The 24,732-nt window shown below is 33.5% G+C and overlaps 4 protein-coding genes across 4 annotated transcripts; 3 read left to right on the top strand and 1 right to left on the bottom strand.

The window, feature by feature from the left end:
- Window positions 1–5,534: 5,534 nt before the first annotated feature.
- LOC124937096 (homeobox-leucine zipper protein HDG11-like) lies at window positions 5,535–7,781 on the top strand. The gene is made up of 7 exons (XM_047477609.1): window positions 5,535–5,958; window positions 6,038–6,142; window positions 6,223–6,429; window positions 6,514–6,706; window positions 6,794–7,062; window positions 7,128–7,217; window positions 7,307–7,781. The coding sequence occupies exons 1-7, from the start codon at window positions 5,563–5,565 to the stop codon at window positions 7,691–7,693; spliced, it is 1,647 nt and encodes a 548-aa protein (XP_047333565.1). The 5' UTR covers window positions 5,535–5,562; the 3' UTR covers window positions 7,694–7,781.
- Window positions 7,782–17,956: 10,175 nt separating this feature from the next.
- LOC124936714 lies at window positions 17,957–20,718 on the bottom strand. The gene is made up of 8 exons (XM_047477233.1): window positions 20,467–20,718; window positions 19,979–20,192; window positions 19,799–19,861; window positions 19,611–19,677; window positions 19,343–19,443; window positions 19,192–19,236; window positions 18,597–19,067; window positions 17,957–18,299 (listed from the first exon to the last, which is right to left on the bottom strand). The coding sequence occupies exons 2-8, from the start codon at window positions 20,114–20,116 to the stop codon at window positions 18,129–18,131; spliced, it is 1,056 nt and encodes a 351-aa protein (XP_047333189.1). The 5' UTR covers window positions 20,117–20,192; window positions 20,467–20,718; the 3' UTR covers window positions 17,957–18,128.
- Window positions 20,719–22,949: 2,231 nt separating this feature from the next.
- LOC124935028 lies at window positions 22,950–23,561 on the top strand. The gene has a single exon (XM_047475495.1). The coding sequence runs from the start codon at window positions 22,950–22,952 to the stop codon at window positions 23,559–23,561; it is 612 nt and encodes a 203-aa protein (XP_047331451.1).
- Window positions 23,562–23,707: 146 nt separating this feature from the next.
- Window positions 23,708–24,301, top strand: LOC124935027. The gene has a single exon (XM_047475494.1). The coding sequence runs from the start codon at window positions 23,708–23,710 to the stop codon at window positions 24,299–24,301; it is 594 nt and encodes a 197-aa protein (XP_047331450.1).
- The last annotated feature ends 431 nt before the right edge of the window (window positions 24,302–24,732 follow it).

The raw sequence follows: 24,732 nt of genomic DNA, 5'->3' as shown, positions 1-24,732 counted from the left end.
CTCACAAACGGGTTATCCTCTTCAAGTGTTAGTAGTTTGATGTACATTCTGGGGAACGTGGAGTGAAAGTAGATAAATATGGCTTCGAAAGTATAAACGTCAACCACCTTTTAAAAACCCAAATGCTGGAACCTTATATTTTGGCGAGTCAAGCAAAACAAGTATTCTACGCCCCTGATATGACATCACGACCCGAATGGAAGATTGTGACAAAAATAAATCCACATTTTACAAACATTTAGTTAAGAATAGATTAGTGTTTTACCTTAAACTTCACACATCATATTGATTCATACTAATAAATATTCTCGTACTATTTTTGTTAACAGGTACGTACAATGCCGCCAAGAAAACTCTTCAAGTCATTCAAGGGGTTGATTTCACAAGTAGGCGACCTTACGACCTGAGGGGGGTCTTCAGGGAGCTAGGGAAAGCATTCAGGGGAGCCCGTGCGACCTTTAGTGGGTCCAGTGTTAAATCCTGTCTCAATATCTTCTTTCATACCAAACCAGCCACAAGAGGAGGAAGATGTTGATGATTTCGTTGAGAGTACATTTGCGGGAGCAGAGAAGAATGAGGAGGCTGAGCATGAAGAAGAGCATAATGAGGATGACCAGTCCACTCCGGACACTACTGGTACCAGTAATTTATTATAAATATTTATTGTTTATATTGTTTATAATGTTTTTGACCTAATAATATTAATTATTTGTTTTTTTACAGATTCTTCCTCCACGCGTAGACGGGGCCGGAATAAGAATATTGAGCTTGTTAAAAGGGCTCAAGGATCTAAAGTGCAACTGACTTTCGGAAACATGGATGGGAGGCCATATGGTGATGCGAGGCGTATGTGGTCTCGGCATGTGGGGTCCATGGTGCGGGACCCTCAACTCATCTCGCATCGCCAATTAAAGTGGAGAGCTTTGAGTACCGACCAAATCGATTCACTGTGGTGTGCTATGACGGTAAAAAATTGAACCTTAATTGACATTCAAATTAAGTTTTATAACATTTGGTGATTTTATATTTCAGGATCCATTTGAGAATAAAGATATGCCCATAGATACGTTTAGAGAGGCCGGAATTGCACACTCCAAACAAATATGGGATAGGTGGCGCTCTGATTTGAGTCGAGATTACGTCTGGATTCATAACGGAGATGAGGCGGTCGTGCTTGCGAATCCACCACCTTGTTATGATCCAGTAGATTGGGAGTTCCTCTGCAGACACCACTTCTTCACCGAGAATTTCAAGGTACGTATAATTTCATAATTTAAATATGTACTAACGACACTAGTTTTAACTTCTTTTTTTATTATAATTGCAGAAAAAAAAATCTATCAATATTGACAACAGAAAACAAGTGAAGTTTCCGCACCATACAGGTAGTAAACCATTTTCGCGCGTAGAAGAAGAATTGGTATGTACATTATTCAGTTATACTTATTATAAATAATTTAATTAATTTACTGATGGACACTAATTAAATTATTTGTACAGACGGTTGAACTCGGACGTCCACCAACTATCATAGAGAGGTTCAGAAAGACTCAAACTCTGAGACCGACCAAAGACAACCCGATCCCGACGTTGAACCTATTAGCACAAGAGAAGATCGTAAGTTAATAAATAAGTTTAATTGTAAATTTAATAGAACTACTCTATATACATCTTATACAATGAAACTTTAAAATGTGCAGGTGGAGATGGAACAAATAATTAGTGAAACACCCGATATCTTCGACTTTGAGGTGACCGAGAAAGCCTTCGGGCCCCAATGACACGGACATGTGATGGGTATGGGGTCAGGCGTTCGACCATCGCACTTTCACGGTGATCGGTGAAGAAGCGACAATTCTCAACGTCGAGGGTCGTCGTTAAGAGAAGAGAACCAACATCTTCGGGCGCGGGTCAATGAACTGGAAGAGATAGTTCAATTTAATAACGAAAACACGCAAAGACATATTGCAAAAATATTAGCAAGGTTATCGAATCAACCACCACAGCCACCATCGAGTTAGTACGTTTATTATGTAGTTTTTGGATAATGTTATCGTGTTTGGAACAAAACAGGATTATGTTTTTGGATTATGTTTTAGATTAGTACACGTGTATTTGTAACACGTGTTTGTAATACGTATTGATTTAGAATTTTGGAAAATGTAATGAATTTGTTTGATTATTATACTTTTTGGTTTGACTGATAATTAAACAGGTTAATGTTATGTAAAAACAAACAAAATATTAAAAATCTGTAAAAAGGAAATACCGAAAGATTTATACATATCTTTCGGTAAAGATATTAAAGCAAAACCGAAAGATTTATGCATATATCTTTCGGTAAAGTCATCAAAGCAAAAACGAAAGATATGCATATATCTTTCGGTAAAGTCATTAAAGCAAAACCGAAAGATATGCATAAATCTTTCTGTAAAGTCATTAAAGCAAAACCGAAAGATATGCATAAATCTTTCGTTGAAGGAAGTGGAGTAGAGCCGAAAGGAAGTAAAGAAAAGCCGAAAGATATACATATATCTTTCGGTAAAGGAAGTAAAGCAGAACCGAAAGGTATGCATAAATCTTTCGGGAAAGGAAGTAAAGCAAAACCGAAAGACATACATAGATCTTTCGGTAATTGAAGTAAAAGCAATTCCGAAAGATTTTACTAAATCTTTCGGAAAAGGTTATACCGAAAGATATGGAAGCTTTCGGGTTAGATCTACACACCTTTACCGACAAGATCACTACCGACAGATGCTAACGTGTTGTCGGGAAAAGACCTTTACCGACAGATATAGGGCTTTTACAGAGAGGTTATACTTTCGGTAAAAGACCTATTTTTATTAGAGATGATAGACACCAAAACACACAAATTCTCATAATATAAAATCTTATACCCTATAATCAACTCACAACAATAACCAATAAGAAAATGAATAAATATGAATAATAATAACGAAAAAGTTAATAATCTTGTAAACGATAAACAATAATAATTAGTGAATCACATAGTATCCCAAATCAAGACAATAATATTCAACAAAAGAGGATAAAATGTTTGCATACTTTATTCTCAGTAAACAATTATATGTCGATTAGTATAAAATATTTATAAACCCTATAACAACAATCAACAAAGGTGGTGAAAAGTTTCCTTTCAAAAAAATAAGTTTTTTTTACTATGTAGAAGATATGCATGCTTATCTCTCGTGGGACCCCACCCATGCAGAACTAGACATCTATTTCATGTTCTTGTCAAGTGATCTGTTATAAATGATATATTTGGTAAGTCATAAATTCAATTACAATAACTTGCATGTCTATTAATTTTAACCATTTGCATCTTATATAAAATAATGGTTTTTTTTATCATATCAAATAAAAAAATATTAAAAAAATCAAAAGTCTTACTACTAACTTATTTAGACAATCTAAAGAAGATTTAGAAAATAAGAGTAATCTTACTTTTTCACTAGAAATAGATTATATAATCTTTGTATATATAATTCAATTTTTTTTTTAAACACTGTTGGTTATTAGAATTTATAAAACCAATAAAATGAAAAAAATAAGATTTAATATTTGAAATATTTCAAGAACTTATAAAAAAATAATTGAGAATTATTTCCTCAAATTAATAAATACTCAAACTTGTAATAACCAAATGCATGAATTTCAACTAGAACGATTTATTATTTGAAAGATTTAAAATTAATATAATAATTAAAATCATTTAATTTTATGGATAAATATAGTAATTGTTAAAGTGTTTAGGGTGATATTGATTAAAGTATTTTGATAAATGATATTGATTGAAGTAATTATTTGATAGATTTAAAATTAGTGTATTATTGTCAACTACATGTTTATCTTTATCAAATTAATAAATGTATTTTTTTTTTTAAAGATTCATGTAATAAATGTCTTTCTTACCTGTAAAATTATAATATTTTATTTTCTCATCTTTCTTCCTTTAAATGGTGGTCATACTTTACCTTCTCTTTTCTTTTCTTTAACTTTATTTTATTAGTTAAAAAGATAATAACACTATATAAAGAGAACAGTGATTTTATTAAAATGTTTAAAATAAGAAAGAAAGATAGGAAAAAGAAAGATGACTTCAAACTCGTTAGATGTTTCAGAATCCTCAAATGACGAGTTATCCCTGCATCGGCCTCAACATCGTCACACTGCATATCAGACTCAAATGCTTGAAATGTATGAACACATATCTCATACAGTAGTATTTTTTTTAATAGAATTAATATGTGTATTTTTTAAGAAAAACAGGTTGAAAAAGAAATATGTAATAATATTTTCTCTCCTAAATGTGATTAAACTTCTTTTTTTAAGGAGAACAAATTTGTCCTAAATTGAATTTATTTTGTTAGATCTAGAACTCTCAATCTTTTGTTTTAACAAGAACCCTCTTTTTTAGATTATCTATGATAGATCTTAGATTTATATATATTTATTTTTTACAAATCACCTTAGAATTATGAGACTTTTACAAGAATATACGACAAATTCATCATTTTATGTTTTAAAACTCATAAAACTAATTAATAGTTAACTAATTATCAACTTTTGTTACCTTTGTTGATTACATTATTAATTATGATATTTTTAAAAATTAACCAGAGATTTATACATGTCAATTAAGGACTTGGCTTTTTATATATATATATATATATATATATATATATATATATATATATATATATATATATATATATATATATATATATATATATATATTTCAATTTATTGTTCTTTTCTAAGTAGATGTAATTAATGAATACTTATTTTTTATGTATTTTAAATGAAGGAATTTCAACTTATGTCCACTTCCAAACGAATTGGATCGCTGCAGAATCGGACAGGAGCTTGGTCTGACACCAAATCAAGTCAGATTTTGGTATCAGAATAAGAGGAGTAATGTCAAGGTACAATCAACTCGATTTTAAGTGACTATATTTCACTGAATAGTTATTGGATCTTTTTAATTTCAGGAATAATGTTAATTGACAGTTGGCACATCAATAAATTGTCACACTTTCTTCTATTTAATTTTCATACCTATAAAAGTTCAAAACTCTAGATTGGCAGAGCTGAAGCCAACATCAAACTTTCTTTACAGTGTCTCTTTTACAATAATAAATAAATATTTTTATGCAGGAAAGAAATCAAAGAGAACAAGGATATATTCTTCGTGAAGAGAATGACATGTTAAAAGTTGAGAATCATTCTTTGAAAAAATTGATTGATGTGTACTCATGCAATGCATGTAAGGTTTTTACACCGGATGAACTAGAAAAACGCGCTCGTGTAAGACAACTTCAAGCCCTAAACTTGCAATTGAGGCATCAGGTTGTGTTCAATTATTTATTTTCATTTACTATGTTGTGTACCTTATTTGTTATAAAACCCAAACTTAGATTTTTCAAATGTATTGGTTTATGTAAACTTACAATTGGGCTGCCAAATCAGTACTATGATCAACATAATTCTACTACGGCCATGGGAATATCTGTCCCGTTAATCCAAGACTTACTACCACCAATGCAAGTTTCTTCATTTAATCAATCCAATGGAGCATTCTTAGGACAATCTTCAATGGAACCAATCAATCCTATCGTCGCTAATGCTAATGATGTCAATCCTAATTTCAATAGTATGAATACAATTATGAATCCACAACAAGATTCTGAGACGTGGAACATGATGCAAACAATTGGGTTTGCTAGGGAGGAATTAATGAGCCTGTTAAATATAAATGAGCCATTTTGGCTAAAAGATATGACTGATGGAAGGTACATCATTCATAGGGATACATATAACGCCAGATTCCGAAGAAATCGCCATCAGAATGGATTCCGTACTCGCTTTGAATCTTCGAAGAATGAAGCAATCTTGACAATGAGTGCCTCTAGAGTGGCTGAAATGCTAATGGATTCGGTAAGCCATATATATATATTAAATCTTATAAAACCGCTTTGTTTTACTCTTATCTTATCTTTTGTTTTTTTTTCCACAGAAAATGAGGGTGGACTATCTTTTCCCTACCATTATAACAGAGGCTTTCACAATCAAAGAATATGAAAATCAAACCTCGCCTCGCCAAGTCGGGAGTATAAAACTGGTATAAATATCGGTTATGAATGAAAAATTCACAATATTGAAAAGAAATTGGCTAAAATGGATGTGTTTGCTTTCTTGCAGGTTTATGAGCAGATGCATTTACTTACCCCATTTGTTATTCCAAGAGATTATTGCTTTGTTCGTTTTTGTGAAAAGATCATTGAAGGAGTGTGGATAATAGTGGAGGTCTCTCATGACTTTAAAGATAGTAGTTTGAATTCCCCCTCTGGTGCATGGAGGCTTCCTTCTGGCTGTCTAATTAAGGATGTTTCTCATGGAGTCTCTCAGGTAATTAATGTTGTATAATGAATGAATGAATCCCATACAAAATTATTTGAAAATTAAATGGTTACCTTTGAATGTTGTTGGTAGGTGACATGGGTGGAACATGTAGAAGTTGAAGACAAGGCCCCAATTCATCTGCTTTATAAAGATGTGATCTTTCGTGGATTGGCCTTCAGTGCAGACAGATGGGTTCAAATACTTTCAACGTCTTGCCATAGAATGACTTGTCATGATAATATCTTGCAGAACCAATTTGATAGCCCCCTGCAGAAGATGGGAGGTAATATATTATCTCTATATCTTTTCTTTATTTATTTTGAAAAGAAAATAGAAAGAAATATGTTTAAATGATACATCTCCTCTTTAGTTCTAGGCGCCATGACGCAAGATGATAGGAAATGCATAATGAGCATTACCAACAAGATGATGAAGAGATTCTGCGGCAACCTGAACATGAAAGACAATCTTGAAATGCTTCGACTGAATGACAATGAAGTTTTTCTCTCCTTATGCCGAGATCAAGAAAATGTTAGCCCATCCAGTGGCCTGATTGTGAATGTTGCTACCTCGTTTTGGCTTGACGCTCCATGTCAAGTGATTATCGATTTCTTAAAAAATGTTAACCTACGAGCTCAGGTATTGATCAATTGTGTTTTGTTTCTACATTGTAATTGAAATTTAAATCTGGTTATTATCATTAGTGGGATGTTGTTTGCAATGGAGGAGCCGCGGAAGAGGTAGTTTGCATTAGGTTTGGAGATCAACTAGATAGTTCTATCTCTATTATCAAGGTAAATTAATATGAGACTAATTAACTTTATATTTTTCTTTGAATATGAGATGGACTAAACACTGATATTATATATATTATATACTACAGCCTCATGTTGAATCTACAAATAATCTTCTTGTCATCCAAGAGACTCTAGTGGATCCTCTTGGTGCAGTTATAGCCTATGCTCCTATCGATCGTGAAGATTTTGTTGGGGAATTATATGGTTCTTGGTCGAAGCCTGTGCTTGTATCTGGTTTTATTATTTCTAAAGATGGAAACCCTGAATGCATGCGGATCAATAATGGAGGAGCTTCGACTTCTAGAAATGTTGCGCCAGCTTTTCCCAATGGTTCGCTCATTACAACGGCTTTCCAAGTTATGTCTTATTCCAGGGACATCAATATGGAATTCATGAACATTCTTACTTCTATTATTTCCTCAACCGTGGACCGCATCAAGTTAGCATTCAATTGCCCTGATCCTTCTGTGTGATGCCCAAGTGTCATGTGCTTTTATATTATGTTTTTATCAACTTCTACATTGAGAACTTGGATGTTTCATTTTCTTTTCTTTTTTATTATTATGCAAATTTGAACTTAAATACTTTAAGCATTTTACTTGATGAATTTATTTCATACTAATATACTATATATATATATATGCATGCACATTTTAATCAATAGAATAGGATGAGTATTATTTGGGTTGAGTAACTCTTTATAGCAAAATAGTATTATAGCAGTTCGGATATTCTGTCTCACATTACTGTCCTAGTCATGTTTCACCCTTCAAAACCACAACAAGAACAGTGTATTATTCCCTTTTTTTCTCTATCTTACATCCATCCATCTTTCTCTTTTAATTTATTCACAGTTGGTTGCTAGGACGAATTCACTCCTCCCTTTGATACAACATATTCGACCTCTATTTCTTAAGATAATCGGAAGACAAAACAAACTCTAGTTCCCTACATGAACTGCGTTTCATGATTATAGAAATGTCGATTCATATTTGTATATACTCAAAGCAATTTCACTCTTTCCTCATTGATTTCATTTCAGTTTTTGGGTCCACTAGTACAACTCTTGCCCATTTTGCACAATTCTCTTTGGTTCAAACGATCTCTTGCCCATTTTGCGATTCCCAACAACTATTATAATGCATCAAATAATGTATATTATGGAGATAATGAAAGACTTGTTAACCTCGAGGGAGAACGGTGTTGAGAATTGATTTATAATATTATAATTATGGTATGTTTATGGTACACAATCTTGTAACACGAGTATATTAAATAAAATAAAATTATATCTTTTGATTTATAATCTTGATATAAGAAAATAAGGTTAACACAAAATAAAATTAGATCTTTTATTATGGTAATACAACTAGAAAAATATGGTGACAATATTTTGGAAACTCTTGGAGTGTTTTGGACAAAATATTGATGTTGACATAGTTATGACTTATTTAAAGGTGGAATCAAACACTTTAGAAAGCCAAGTTTTGTCTTGACTGCACTGTTTCTCTGTGAGTTTGAGTGAATTTTAAATGCGAGTGAATCATTATAATACTCTTGTAACATTGTTGATAATAAAAGTTATAAACCTCTTATGTTTCGAAAGGGGATGTAGGCTTGTTTTGGTCGAACCACTATAAATCTTGTATTTGTGTTATTTAGTTATTCTCTTTTGTTTTCGCAATTTTTTGGTGTTGTTGTTCTTGTATTAAGAGATACTTCAGCTTATGATATCCCAACAAGTGGTATTAGAGCGAGACTGTTCGAGAAGAGAGAAAACTTAAGAGTTTGGAGGATTCTTGGATCATTCTTGACAACTTTTAAGGAGGTTTCCAAAAGTTGTCGAGTTGTAGTTTTATTGGTATGAATGTCTATCAAGTTTGAGGTAGAAGTACGAGGTACTTGGTGTCAATGGAACAAATCAAGATGGAATATTATATAAAAGAAGTCAATGAGAAAAACATATTTGCAAGAGGTAACAATATCATGAGAAAGAAGATAAAACAATAAGAGTTCTAAGTCTATTTTAAAGGCTAAAAAAATGTGAAGTATTTTCGGTGTTAAGAGAAATAATACTTCAGAAGAGTTTGTCTAAATCTAAATAAACATTCTATAAAAGGTAATTAAGTCTATGTTGAGAGATATGTGAATGTGTAGAGGTGTTTTCTATCATAATTGATTTTTCCAATTGTGAGTGTATCATGGATTCATACTATAAGGCAAATGGTGGAACCATTGTTCTTCATGAGGTAAGATATATCCCTAAACTAAAGAAGAATTTAATTTTTCTTGGCATGTTAGATCAACAAGGTTATGCTTAGAAGACAAGATATGACCCATTACTAACTAGCAAAGTTATTTTAGTTTTATGAATGAGTAAAGAAAAACAATGTATATTCCTTAAAAGGTAACTCACAAGTATGTTTAGCTATTATCTCCGAGGTCACTAAGTCATTAATATTTTGACATCTAAGGCTTCACTCAAAGGCTTGCAAGTATTGGGTAAGAAAGAAGTTTTTGGTGCAAGAACTTTAATTCATTGTAATGCAAAATATTTCATTCTATTAATTAATAAATTCATCATGGGAAATGAAGAAAAAGAGTGGAGCAATTCAAAAGTTCAAAGATTGTAAGACTTTGATGGAGAATCAAGTAGGTAAGAGGATTAAAAAGGTGAGGACCTACAATGGTTATGAGTACGTGAACTTAGAGTTTAAAGAACTTGGTAGAGCTCTCAAAATTGTAAGGTATTTCTCGGTTAAGGGGAAGCTTCAACAAAATGGTGGGGAGACAATTTACAAAGTTAGCTACTTGATCAATAGAAGCTCATCAATTGCTATTAGCTTAAAGACACAAATTGAGGTATAAATTGGTTCATCTAATTCATATGCTCATCTAATTTTTTTTATTGTGTTGTATATGTGCATGTGTATAAAGAGAAGCTAGAACTAATGACAAAGAAATAGTTTTTTATTGGATTTCTAGATAATTTCAAAGGGTATAGAGTTTGACTGGAAGAATGTGAAGATAATGTTATATTAGGTCGAGATGTGATGTTTGGCAAAGTTGGATCACACACACAATGGAGATACAAATGGTGATTCACGATGAATCACAACTTGAGATGGAGATATATCATAAAAAGGCACACTACCAAGGAAGAATAATCATAGGACTATTGAGATTTCTTCTAATGTTGGGGAGGAGGAAGACCTTGGTGAAGAGGTATCATTGGCCATGGATGGAGGAAAAAATGTTACACAACAAATGTTATAAAAAAATGTGTTTACCGATGATAATTCAACAAAATTGTAAGGTATTTCTCGGTTAAGGGGAAGCTTCAACAAAATGGTGGGGAGAAAATTTACAAACTTAGCTAATTGGTCAATAGAAGCTCATAATTGCTCTTAGCTTAAAGACACAAATTGAGGTATAAATTGGTTCATCTAATTTTTTTTATTGTGTTGTATATGTGCATGTGAATAAAGGGAAGCTAGAACTAATGACAAAGAAATACTTCTTTATTGAATTTCTAGATAATTTCAAAGGGTATATAGTTTGGCTGGAAGAATGTGAAGATAATGTTATGTTAGGTCGAGATGTAAAGTTTGACAAAGTTGCATCACACACAATGGAGATACAAATGGTTATTCAAGATGAATCATAACTTGAGATGGAGTTATATCATCAAAAGGCACATTACCAAGGGAGAATAATCATAGGAATATTGAGATTTCTTCTAATGTTGAGGAGGAGGAAGACCTTGGTGAAGATGTATCATTGTCCATTGATGGAGGAAAAAATGTTACACAACAAGTGTTATAAAAAATGTGTTTACCGGTGACAATATTTTCGACACGTTGACAAGGTAATCTTTCGGGACAAATTACAAGATTGATTTGAGTTAATAAAAAATATGAATGAAATATCAAGAAGAGGAAGACTAGTAAAAGACACTTACAAGTTTATGTGTTGAGATCTTGAGAGCAATTCAAACGAACCAATAAAATATTAATGAATTATCTTATAACGTGAGAAGATAAATAAGATCTTGAGTGAGATTTCTAGTTATAAAAAATAGTCTATATGAGAGACTTGGTTAATTCAAATTTGATGATTTGATTACTTCTTTTATTATATATTAAATATCCATTCATTAAGGATAATAAATTAGATTAATGAGAAGATTGATTTGTCCTCTTTTTAAGAGAGGATTGAGACTTGAATAAGATTCATAGTTATAAAAAATTGGCTAGATGAGAGGATTGGTCAATTCGAAGGAAAACGTGATCATTGAATTGTCATCAAATGCAAGAAGATGAATGAGACATTGAATAAGATTTTTAGTAATGAAAATGGAGTTAGATTAGAGGCTCGATCAATTCAAAGAAAAATGAAATCATTGAATTGTTGTCTAATACGAGAAGATGAATGAGACCTTGAATGCGAATCTTAGTCATGAAAAAGAGGCTAGATGAGAGATTCGGTCAATTTGAAGGCGAACGAGATCATTGAATTGTTATCGAATGCGATAATATAATGAGATTCCTAGTCATGAAAATGAGAATATATTCATGATTTTTTTTTTGAATAAACTATGGATAATCATTTGAAGCATGGTGAAAAAAATTGAAGATAGTAAATCTTGAAATAATATTCTTGAATTGCTAGTTGTTTTGACATTTTTTAAAAGTTAGTAGATTGCAAGTTAATTTATTTAAGGAGAAATATAATGCTTAATTTGGTTTAGTTTTCAAAGTTCAAGGCAAGATGAGTGATAAATGTTTTGCTAGATTTTGATCTTGAGTAAATAGATGTCGAGAGATACTTAATTATATGTTATGAAGTAAATGATAAAAGTTCATTTTAGGTCTTCTCGGATTTTGATGGGTATCTTATTTTGAGGAAGTAGATGATAAAAGTTTATCTTGGGTATCTTTGATTTTCGATAAATATCTGATTTTGTAAAAGTAGACAATGAATGTTTTCTTAGAATCTTTGCATTGGTTCCTTACACAATGACACAAAAGGTTTGTGTAAACTCTAGAAAAACCCTTTTTGGGCCTAGAGTGGCTCGAGGTTCAATAATTTCAACATTGATTTGCGTATTACGAATCTTTTTAAAGTAAAATATTATATTAAAATATTTCAAATAATCCTGATAGCTTTTGAAATTGATTATAACAATAATTAATTTGGGTTCAAATTTAAATAATATGGGGATTTGCAGTAATCAAATTATAATATGAATTTTTAGAAATTTATTGTTTAAATTAATTAAAATAATTAATTTAAAAGATTATTCATTTGACGATAAAGTCGTCAATTGATTTTTGAAAATAAAAAAATGCTTACGTGTACAAACATATTGTTAGCTAGAGTTTTGTTTTAGTTCGAGTTTGTTGATACTCGAGAAAGGACTTTCACGATTCATCCTCCGTACCCGTTTAAAACGGTCTTTACTTTATAAATTTGGCTTTTGAAAATTAGTTGTATAACATTTTATTTTAACCGATTATTCAGACGTAGTTTCTCTCCCCGAATGATGTTAAAAAGGGGGAAATGGAAAGGAAAAAGAATTAGCCTTAGACTTAGGGGGAAGGAAATCTTTTTATATTTTGAATGGTGTTTTTGAATGCTTGTCTATGTTTATTTTTGAAAAATCTTAATTTAAATTATGATTTGTTATGAATAGTTTATTGTCATCTACTATGTCATTGAGCATTCTATTATTTTATATGCAAAGTTTTAATATCGTCATAAAAAAGGAGGAAATTGTTGGGTCAAATTATTTTGACTAAGGGTCAAAGTATTCTGACTAATGAAATTTTGATGATGAGTCTGTTTTAAACCTAATTTAAGCTGTCTAATCGTTTTTGGTGCATGTATATCGAAAATATGCAATATTAGACCAAGTCTGAATGAAATTCATTAGACTTATTGGCCTTTAGATGCATTAAGTTAGACGTGTAGTCTAACAGATACGTAGTTAGACGTGTAGTCTAACAGATACGTAGTTAGACGTGCAGACTAACAGATACGTAATTAGACGTGTAGTCTAACAGATACACAGTTAGACGTGCAGTCTAGCAGAGACGTAGTTAGACGTGCAGTCTAACAGACACGTAGTTAGACGTGCAGTCTAACAGACATAGTTAGACGTGCAGTCTAAAAGACGTAGTTAGACGTGCAGTCTAACAGAGACGTAGTTAGACGTGCAGTCTAACAGAGACGTAGTTAGACGTGCAATCTAACAGATACGTAGTTAGACGTGTAGTCTAACAGATACGTAGTTAGACGTGTAGTCTAACAGATACGTAGATAGACGTGCAGTCTAACAAATACATTGTTAGACGTGCAGTCTAACAGACGTAGTTAGACGTGCAGTCTAACAGATACGTAGTTAGACGTGCAGTCTAACAGACGTAGTTAGACGTGCAGTCTAACAGATATGTAGTTAGACGTGTAATCTAACAGATACGTAGTTAGACGTGCAGTCTGACAGAGACGTAGTTAGACATGTAGTCTAACAGATACGTAGTTAGACGTGCATTCTAACAGATACGTAGTTAGACGTGTAGTCTAACAGATACGTAGTTAGACGTGCAGTCTAACAGATACGTAGTTAGATGTGCAGTCTAACAGATACGTAGTTAAACGTGCAGTCTAATAAAGACGTAGTTAGACGTGTAGTTTAACAGATTAGAGTTAGATGTGCAGTCTAACTCCTTCAGATTAGTCTAAAGGGAAGCATAGTTAGACGTGTCGTCTAACAGATGAGAGTTAGACGTGCAATCTAACTCCTTCAAATTAGTCTGAAGGGAACCGTAATTAGACGTGTCGTCTAATCTCATTAGACCAGGTGGTCTAATGGATCCTATTATTAAATGTGGGCGTCTAATTTCATTAGACTTGTTAGTCTAAGTGAAAAACGTTTAATGTCACGCTTAAGCAGTTTCTTGAAGCTAGCATCCATCTACCCACGATGAACTAGTTGTATGTTACTCCTGCTCCACTTTTCCTTGCAAAGCAGTATGACAGCCATTTGCAACCAATTAACTAATGCCACGTAAGCAAATATTCTTCCCACTACTTGTTTCTTGCAGGACAAACCTAGAAGAATATTCGGTGCACTACCAGATTGGTACGGCTACGTTCATCGTGCTCAGAGTCTGTTGTACATGTGTACTATGGAGGCTTTCCAATAGAAATTCGCCACGTGTCATTATAGAAGATTCGACCGTTGGTACCTGCTCTCTATTTAAAGATCTTCAATGACAACGGAAGAACTTCTAGACACAATCACTGAACACTGAGAAATACACATACAAGCGAACAAACAAGCTAATACACGAACGAACTGCTTTCTTGTTTACTGTGTGTACATCAAGAGAGAGATAGAATCAAAGTATTGTCTAGCTAAGTGATATTATTCAATATACTGTAAGTTGAACAGAGTTTGTTCTATTCAACAGTAAGCTAGCCTTGCAACTGTATTTGATTCTAAGAAACGTATAGTGAATCCTTTCGATGGTTGGAAGAAGGGGTGACGTAGGAGAGTTTTGCTCCAAACATCCATAAACAACTCTTTGTGTCATTTACATTCTGTCATCATCTCCTTCTTTGGTTCTTAGCTTCAAACCCAAGCAAACGTTTTCGCACTTGAATCGTTCAAGAGTTTGTAAGGGTTTGTGTAGAATAGAAAGCGATATAAATCTTTAACAGGATTTCTATCAACTCGTTTATCCGAAGCCATCATTAATAGCCAGACCCCCGTCTCTATCGATTACGTCGATCCTATCAGGCTCTAAAATTACAAAAATAATTTTGGAATTTAAAATGAGAACCAAACAGGCCTTAGGACCGGTGTCCTAAGTCTTGATTTTATTTTCTTGGTTAGGGGCGAAGGGCCCTCGGTCCTAGGTTAGGGACCCATCGATCCGAGTTAGGAATCCTTGGTCAAGGTGCATGAGTTCCTCGGTCGGGGCTTTAAGGCCTCTCGGTCCTTGACTAGAATTCTCGGTTGGGTGTTAGAATTCTTTGTCGGATGCTTCGGTCCTGGGTAGAAATTATCGGTCCTAGGTTCGGGAGTGCTCCGTCGGGTGCGAGGCTCCTTTGTCCTAGGTCTGAGTTTTTGGTCAGATATAAAAATCTTCGATCGTACCTCTCGGTTCAAGATAAAGAACATCGCTCGAACCTCTCAGTCTTAGCTGAAAAGCCTCGGTCAGACCTCTCGGTCCTAACTAAGTTTTATCGGTCGGACCTCTCAGTTTTGACGAAATATTGGTCCGATCTCTTGGTCCTCGGTCTGACCTATTGGTTCTCAAGAACATCAAAATTGCAGGTTTTGCAATTTTGATGAAGTCGTGAATTCTTTGATCTAAGGGCCTTGATAGCTTCACAAAGATCCTAGGAACATTTAGAATATCATCCCAATGTATCAATCGATTTGGGTGATGATCAATTTGTTCAAAACAGTTTATGGCCAAAAATTGATTTTTGGTTTTAAAGTTGTATTAAAGTGTAAGGATTTGTCAATAGCTACTTTATACTTCATATACTTGATTGATACTAAAACATGAATACTGACTGTTCATTTAGACCAATTTAAGAATTCAACATTTTCATTTATTTTAAATTTTGATTTTAATAAAACATGATTGGGATGGATCAAACATGATCCAAATAGCCCAAGAATAGAAAATTTGTTTTTTAAATTACTTGAAATTCAAATTTGGGTGTTTTGTTTGAGATCAATTGATCGATCTTGACTTTCACAGAAAGCTCATAAATGATCCTAGGAACAATTTCCAATCAAAAATCCAACAACCAGGCAACATACAAGCTTATAAAAACTGAAATAAAAAAATTTAAATTCAAACTAGAAGTATCAATTAAAGGATGATTGTAATATTATCAAGGATTGAAGAATACTTATTAGAACTTAAGGAAGTTTTTTTGATACTTAGATCCGAGCTTTAATGCCTTACACGAAAATTTCAAAAAATCAGAAGCTTGGAACTACAATGGCGGATTTTATGAAACTTTTGATTTGTGGCTTGAGATGAAATCTCTTGTCTTAGGAATTGTTAAATAGGCTATTTGTAGTCTCTCGAAGTTGATTGAGGGAGTCAAGTGGATTGAATCAACCAAAATCTATTTATGATATTTTGGTTGTTCTTCATCCCAATTGCCCGTTTAGGCCTTAATTGAGTCTAAGGGTATAAGAGAAATGATCACAGTGGTAGGATGATCATTTCACATTTTGTGTCAGTCGAATTGGTTGACTCTAGGATGAGTTCCATCTTTGAGAAATCAAAGATGGGACATTTCTTATCTTCCGACGATCGCGAGGAAGAAGACAACCAAAAGGTCATGTCTAGGTCAAACAAAACCCTCTACTAAAACATGAGTGAAGGGCACCACAAATGACGAAATGTTCCCTAGTTCTACAAAAATAGTCTTTTGTAAAATAAAATCTCTATCGTCATTTTGTGAAAATGTTTTATAAAAGATCTACCAAGACGGAATTACGGACTTGATTCTTCTGTAATAGAAGATGTAATAGAAGATACCGATTCTCAGGTTCACTCAAATATTTTTAAAACTTTTATGTTTGGTAAGAAAGAATGAGGCTTTGACCCCACTTACAAGAAACAAAAAAAATAATAAATAAAGATTTTAGGAAACAAGTGAGAATAAAGTCAAGATCATTATTTCAAAGTGATCATCTCAAAATAAACTCGACTGTTTCACTAAAATTCGATTAAGAGACATCAAATTGAATTCTTTCTCGTGATTAACGGAGGGAGAGTTAATTCTTGAAGGAAATTTTGTGGAAAACAAAAAATAAAATTTAAAGCCGAACTGAAAGCCACAAATTGAGAAAGCTTATTTCATCTTTTTCAAAAACAAAGAAACATTCTCTAAAGAAAATAGAGATTAAGTAAATATTCAAAGAAATATGACTAGAAATAAGGCCTATAATAAAAAATCATTATCAAAGTTTTAATATTTTAATCAAACTCCTTCGAAAAATAAAAAATAATCGTTTATACAAGAGGTTGAATTCAAGAGTGATGACTTTGAAGTCGGAAAAAAAATCGACTTCTTTTTAAGACGATCCAAAAAATTGATGTTCAAGACTAAACTTTAAGAGTTTTGAATCTTAAAAATCCTGAAAATTAAATTAAAACATGTTAGAGGGAACAATGTTTATTTCCATTTTCCAAAACAAAATCGAAATAAGAAGCGACAACAAAACCCTATGCAGGGGTATTTTGTTAAAAAATGCATCGCTACTTTAAACCTCAAATTAGTACTTAGTGAAAGTATTTCTTAAATGAGTTGGTGAATTGAATAACTTGAATAATGCTCTTGATTAGAAAATTCTTTCCAACTTTGTTATGCAATTAACTTCTTTTCTCTCCTTTAACTTTATTATATCATAATTTATGTCATATTTATGGGTTTCCCCAAAAGAAACAATAATATGGAAATAATCTTTTAGCAGAGAAATAAGTCATCTAAGTCATTCATTCATTCATTCATTCATCAAATAAAAGAGATCTCTTCATCTATAAGGAAAAGGAAAAATATTGTTAACTAATATGGTATGGTATAGATTTGATATGAGTGTGTGACTATGTTTTGATTTTGCTTTAAGAATATGATATTTTTTGTAACAAATAACCAATACAATTTACAGTGAAGCAACAGACATATTCAAAACAATTAAGCAATTAAAACTTTCTTTTCTACTGCATTTCTTTTTCTCAGGCATTATATCGAATATCGATATTCCAAGAGACGAAGAACAAATGAATTTTACCGCAAGTATTTTTCCACATACCAGAAAGTAGAAATCAATCACCAGCAAGAATCCAAGGCAACAATCAATGATTTTCTTCATCTCAAGAAGAATTTCCAAATCTCTCTGTCTGTTGTCTCTTTCACTAGATGAGCTCCCAAAATTCCTTCTTCATCCACCAAGCTTCTTAGCTGCCGCGCTGCACTGTTAAACCCCACATAGTTCTTTCTCATCCCCACAAATAAGATCCCATAAGGAGGCTTCAAGCACTGTTAATTAACAACAGACATCATTAAGGACAGGATAGATTAGCCCTATTTCAAAATACATTTGTTTCTGAATTTGGATCTCACATAGAAACTATCTATGAATTTATGAATCTTAGTCACATTAAACTCAAATACATCTCGGTTCTAAATGTGAACCCATCTGGATCCACATTCAAACGAGAAATTGGGAATCGAACATTAGCCTCAGCCTCCTAGTTAAAGATTGTTACCACTCGAGCTACTAAATATATAAATCAGAAGAACCAAATAAAATCAAAGTAAAGAGAATTGAGAAACCTTTTTGATGAGGACATATATCTTCTTCAAAGATGTTAAGGAACAGGGTATCTCTGTCATCAACATAACATCATATCCATCTTCATCTTGGTCTGTCTCACAAGCCCTCTCCCACGCCCTGCTTCTGGACAGCTTCCGAGAACGCCTTGAAGAAGATTCGTTCGCAACAATGCTTCCATCTTGGCTGCTACAAGCATCCATGAAATCCTCCTCAGAGAAGCTCAAGCTTGGAGCAGTTGGAACTTCATATGACTCATTCCTTACAACAGATAGAACCGTAGGAAGTTCTTCCCATCCTCCAGCAAAGAAGTGCACTGTTGGGGTGAGATTTTGCCTTGACGGAGTCAAAGGACTTTCAGGCTGTCTGCTTTGTCTTTCCCGAGCCTGCTCAAGATTAGCCATCACATTCGGGATGGTTGTGCATCTTATATTTTCTGCATTAAGGTCTTGAAAGTGAACTGTCGCAGCTCCCTGTTTTGAATGTTTAATATGATTAAGTAACTTATTTCTTCTAACAAATTTATTTGACTAACTGAACCAAAAATCAAGTAGAAGTTAAGAGAGCAAGATGAGAAGCTAATAAGCAATAACACACCTTCAGACAAGCAAAAATCCCGGGAAGACCATAGCTGCAGCTCAGCTGAACAATGAAAAACAAAAAATATCAACTATGGTTCCCAAATTGGTTAACCTAGTTCAAGTTGAATAAACTTCAACTCTAACTTCTGTAATAGAGTATCATATACCTCAAGCACCCTTTTCCCTCTAAAGCTCAACTGTCCATCTCGAATCTCATGTTTAAGGACGTTAACAAGATCAATTGAGCTTTCCGACAATTTAACAGATCCTGCAATGAAACCCTTCAGGTTGGTTCAAAAGAAAAAAAAGTGTACCATTCTGACACCATAAGAATTAATGTTCATAAACTGTGTTATATCCCTGTTGATGGTTGCAGGAGTTGTGTTTTTCAATTACAACAAAAAGAAACAGAGTTCAATTAAGATAACAACATACCATCAGGTTTTGAAGGTGTAATTTCTGAACCAGCTAACCCAATTAGGTCCGCAACACTAACCCGTCCCTGCAAAGTAACATACATTAAAGGATAGAGCGGTAAGAAATGAGGGTGTCTTCATTTTAATATTTCCTTTTGCCAGGTCTCATACATCATAAAACAACTTGAAGAGAATAATGCCCGGTACCTTGAAGACATTGAATCCATGTATATCAATACTCTCTCCTGCATATTTGTAAGGATGAGCCATCTGCACAAAGGAAATCCATAAAACTCGAGTCTAATCTCCAAGCATTTCAATTATCATCAGAACATAAATTCTATTCATGCAGCCAAAAAAACGAATGGGTTGAGGTAATTAATATACCTTTGATGGGACAATCTCCACAGCTGGTGAGGAAATATTCATATATCTATCAGAAATGGAAGGCAAAGTGTGACTCCCCTGGTCATGGGGTAGTAGTAAGCCAGGCAAGCACTGTGCAAGAAGTGATGGTGCACGCATTGTGTCTTAATATTTGTAAGAAAGACCTCTTTTTGTTGTTTCAATAACGAATCAACAGGTAGAGATGAGTTACTAGCTGCAGAAGTAGGAAATGAGCAAGTATATAATGTAAAAATCACTTTGATTCCTTCATTAAAGCAAGAGAAATGGAACTTGTATGACATAGCCGCCGCCACAGCCATCCATTAAAACATAAAAAATGGAAAAATAGACAACACAACACAATAGGTGTGATCTAAGGATAAACGATCAATTATATCTAGAGATGACTTTAAATATGATAAGATCGGGTGCAAACAATTGGTATTGAAGAATTTATTTAGAGATGAGAGAATTGAGAGCATACATACCGCAACAACAAAATGAGTGCTGCTGATTTGAAAAGAAAAACGTAGAGTAGAATAGAGGAGGAGACGAATGATTAAAAGAGAAAGAGAAAGAGAAGAAGAAGACTTCAACGCAAACAAACCGAAATTCAAAGATCGCGGCGTGCAATTTCAGACGAAGAAGAACGTGTCATGACCGGCTGTGGTCGAGTCAAAGAGTGAGAAAGATAAGAGCTGTAAATCAATCGGAAGTAGGGAGAAACGAAAGAGGCAATAGAACAGAAGTTTCTCTTTAGACTTTGCCCCTTCTTAGCATCATTTTTACTATAATACCCTCCTCTCCTTCTTATCCGCATTTCTTTAAACGTGTAAGTATTGAATATTGATTAATATAATTTTCAAATAATTTTGAGACTTTTATTATTTTCTTTTTAAGTTATATTTATTTATATTATTAATTAAAAATATATTATTATATATTCATATATTTAAAGTCTTTAATTTAAATATATTTTTTATATTCATATGAACAAAGTTATTTAAATAATTAAACAAACATTTTAAGTATTTTTTTTGAATGAATAATAATGGTTGAATATTGAATTTAACATTAAATTAATTAAGTGTCGGATTGAATCATTCTTAATATATTAATAACAAAATTGGATTTTTCAAACTAGAATATTTAAATTTTAATCATTTTATAGAAAAAAATATTTGAGTACCCTCTATTTTAATAAATAGATAGTTTACTTTGTTAAAAAAATATCTAAAACGCCTAATTTTTGTTGATCGGTACTGATGTGAAAACTTTAAGTCAATAATGATTCAGGTGAGTATGTAAATCCTAGCCTCGAGAACTTTAATGATTATTTTGAAATTTCAGTTAGTTCGTGGGATAATTTTAATGATTTTTTTAATTTATTCATTGGTGATGACCTTGACGATTCTAATTCTTTTCATTGTAGGTATAGTTTATATCATATAGAAATTATTATAACTGGGACTATATATATATATATAGTGCCGAACTAGAACCAGGATCAAATTTCAACATGGCTCAAAAATATTTAAATTAGGTACATACCATAGAATAATTATTTTTTTACCCTGAAAGTACTATCACCAGTACTAAGTCGGCGACATACAAACAAAAGGAGACAATTGTGTCTTACAAGTTCTCATTTAATCGTCATGTCTACGAAAAGGCATATATTGCATCAAAAGAAAGTGTGTAACATCTAAAGGTGTTGTTAATTGATTACGATACGCAACCTCCATTACGTGCCCCTATGCTTGTAACAAATCTGAAACACTTTGTCATTGATTTTGAAAAGACTCAAGTTGTGTTATTGTGTCATTATGAACACTAGCTGCACCATCAACATGTGTATTAAATATTTCAATCGCTTTTCTCCAATTTATTATTCCTGAATTAGTAAATGTCTCATATCTAACTCGACATCTTCTATGAGAGTTTGTAAAGAGATAACATCAAAAACAAAAATCAGCATCTTTTGATATGCTATACTCTAACCATGAAAACTTTTTAAACCAAACATCTTGAAAACTCATATAAACTTTACCAAATTGTTTTCGAGGATAGTTATGACCAAATGATTGACAACTGATAATAAGTGTTCTTTCAGAAATCTTCGAAACAATGTTCATAGACTCAAGAATGATAGTGGGGACTTTGTGCATGGACAAGAACAAATTCAGAACTTGGCTATCCAATTCTACCATGGGCTTATGGGTACTAATACCTGTCAACATCTTAGTCACCTCAACACACTTTATCAGATTGTTGACAAGAGGATCTCTGCTGAGGATAGTTGGGATCTTATCAAGGTTGTGTCAAGGGATGAAGTCAGAAAGGCTCTCGTGAGTATCAATGGTAATAAGAGCCCCGAGCCTGATGGTTTCAATGCGGAATTTTTTAAGGTCAATTGGAATACTGTGGGTAATGACATTACAGAAGGGGTGCTTGAATTCTTTCGTAATAGGAAAATGTTAACCCAATGGAATGTCACTTCGCTTAATCTTATACCAAAAAATTTCGTGCCTGGAAAATTACAAGACTTTCGCCCTATTTCTTGTTGTAATGTTGTGTATAAAATCATTTCCAAAATTCTTGTTAAGCGCTTTCAAAGAGTTATTTCTAAGTTAGTGAGTCTAAGACAATCTGAATTTATTCCCGGTAGGTCCATATCGCATAACATTCTTCTAATGCAGAATCTTCTTAAGGGTTATGGGAGAAGGAAGATTTCACCTCGGGTTGCATTTAAAATTGATATTCGCAAGGCTTTTGATTTTGTTAAATGGGGAACTATTCATGACTTTCTTGTTGTTTCTAGTTTTCCTAGAATATATATTGATTGGATTATGCAGTGTATCTCTACCTCCCGCTTTGTTGTCTGCGTTAATGGTGTACACGAGGGCTATTTCAAGGGAAAAAATGGTGTGAGGCAGGGCGATCCTCTCTCTCTTACATCTTCGTATTGATCATGGAGGTCTTTGAGAGTGTCTTAACGATATTCCTAAAGAATTGCCATTATACTTTCCACCCTTTCTGCGAGGAGGAGAAGATCACCCATCTTTGTTTTGCAGACGACCTATTCTTGTTTGCACATGCTAATGTTGAGACCATTCAAACTATAAAAGATGTGCTTACATTCTTTTCTGATGTTGCAGGTTTATCAATTAATGTAGATAATAGTACAGCGTTCTATGGTGGTGTTGATGATGAGACAAAGGCGAGGATACAAGACATTATGGGCATCTCTGAAGGGTCATTTTCGGTACGTTATTTAGGTATTCTGCTCACAACAAGGCAGATCCAAGTTATTCACTATAGGCCGCTCATTGAAAAGGTCAAGAACGTCATTATGGGTTGGGCGGCTAAGAAGCTTTCGTATGCGGATAGAATCGATTTGGTTGGAAGCGTGGTCATGGGGTTAATTGGATATTGGTCTCAACAAATTGTTCTCCCGAAGAAAGTTACGAAAGAGCTGGACACCATTATGTGTAACTTTATTTGGGGCAGCCAAGGTCGTGGGGGAAGAAAGTCATGTGGACTGACGTTTATAAACCGAAAGACGGAGGTGGTATTGGGCTAAGGAGCTGTGAGGAATGGAACCCGACAGTTACTTACAAACATCTTTAGGCGTTGCAAACAAAAAAGGATTCCTTATGAGTCAAATGGGTGCACTCCAAGTTCTTGAAGCGTGAATTGAGCATTTGGACTTGTAGAATTACTGACGACATGACTTGGTCTTTGAAGAAGATTTTGAAACTAAAAAACAGCCTTGATTTGATCTTTCATATTCGTCTTGGAGATTGGCGTGACACTCTCTTTTGGCATGACCCTTGGTTCGAAAACCGACCGTTGATCATTAAAGAGGAATTCCTAGGATTGAAAATTAGAAAGGATTGTGCGGCTTCCACGGTTTGCGATATTGTTGTTGGGCTTTGGGCTTCAATTATTAGACGGGTTCCAGAAGGAAGACGAGTATTAGATTATTTGAGTAGTATCCGTCTAAGTGATAGGGCTGATGTTCACTCTTGGGTAGATGAGGAGGATGGTAAATTGAAGTCGAGAATGGTTTGGAATGCTATAAGAGAAAGATGTCAAATTGTCGATTGGGCTGCTCTCGTTTGGTCTTCAAAGGTTATTTCGAGGCATTATTTCATCCTTTGGTTGGCTTTCCGTGGTAGACTTAGTACCCGTGATCATATTCTTGCTTATATGGATATTACAGACGCCAATTGTGTTCTTTGTAGTGGTTTGCGGAGTCTATTGATCATCTTTTGGGTGGCTGTTTTTTTGCTAAGTCTATTTGGAATCTTTTCACTTTAGCCATGGGAATTATGAGCTTGTCGGGGTCTTGGGAGATATAAAAGTTGATGCCCAAGTCTTATCTAAAGGTAGTAAATTTCATGCTAACGTCTTTAAGTGTGTTTGCTGCCATCGTTTATCATTTGTGGGACGAGAGAAATGCTAGAGTCTTTGGTAGAGTTCGTCGAAAGGTTGATCATGTGTGGAGCGACATTGTATTTGATTGTGGTGCGCTATTAGAACGTGGAGGCGGGTTCCTATAGGCGAGCGGGAATGGGTCCTTTGTCGCGAATGGAAAGTCAATTATGATGAAGTCACATCTTTTAAATGTTTTAAGGCTAGCTAGTTCTTTATGTTTTGTTTGTAAATCATGTGTGTTTCTTTGTTAGAATTGTTTGTTTCTTGAATTTTAATCTAACTTTCTATGTTTGTTAGAAAGTTAGAGGAAACTA

Source organism: Impatiens glandulifera, chromosome 4 (assembly GCF_907164915.1).
Source record: "Impatiens glandulifera chromosome 4, dImpGla2.1, whole genome shotgun sequence".
Lineage (NCBI taxonomy): Eukaryota > Viridiplantae > Streptophyta > Magnoliopsida > Ericales > Balsaminaceae > Impatiens > Impatiens glandulifera.
Note: the sequence above shows the minus strand (reverse complement) of the source record. Positions and strands in the feature narration are given on the sequence as shown.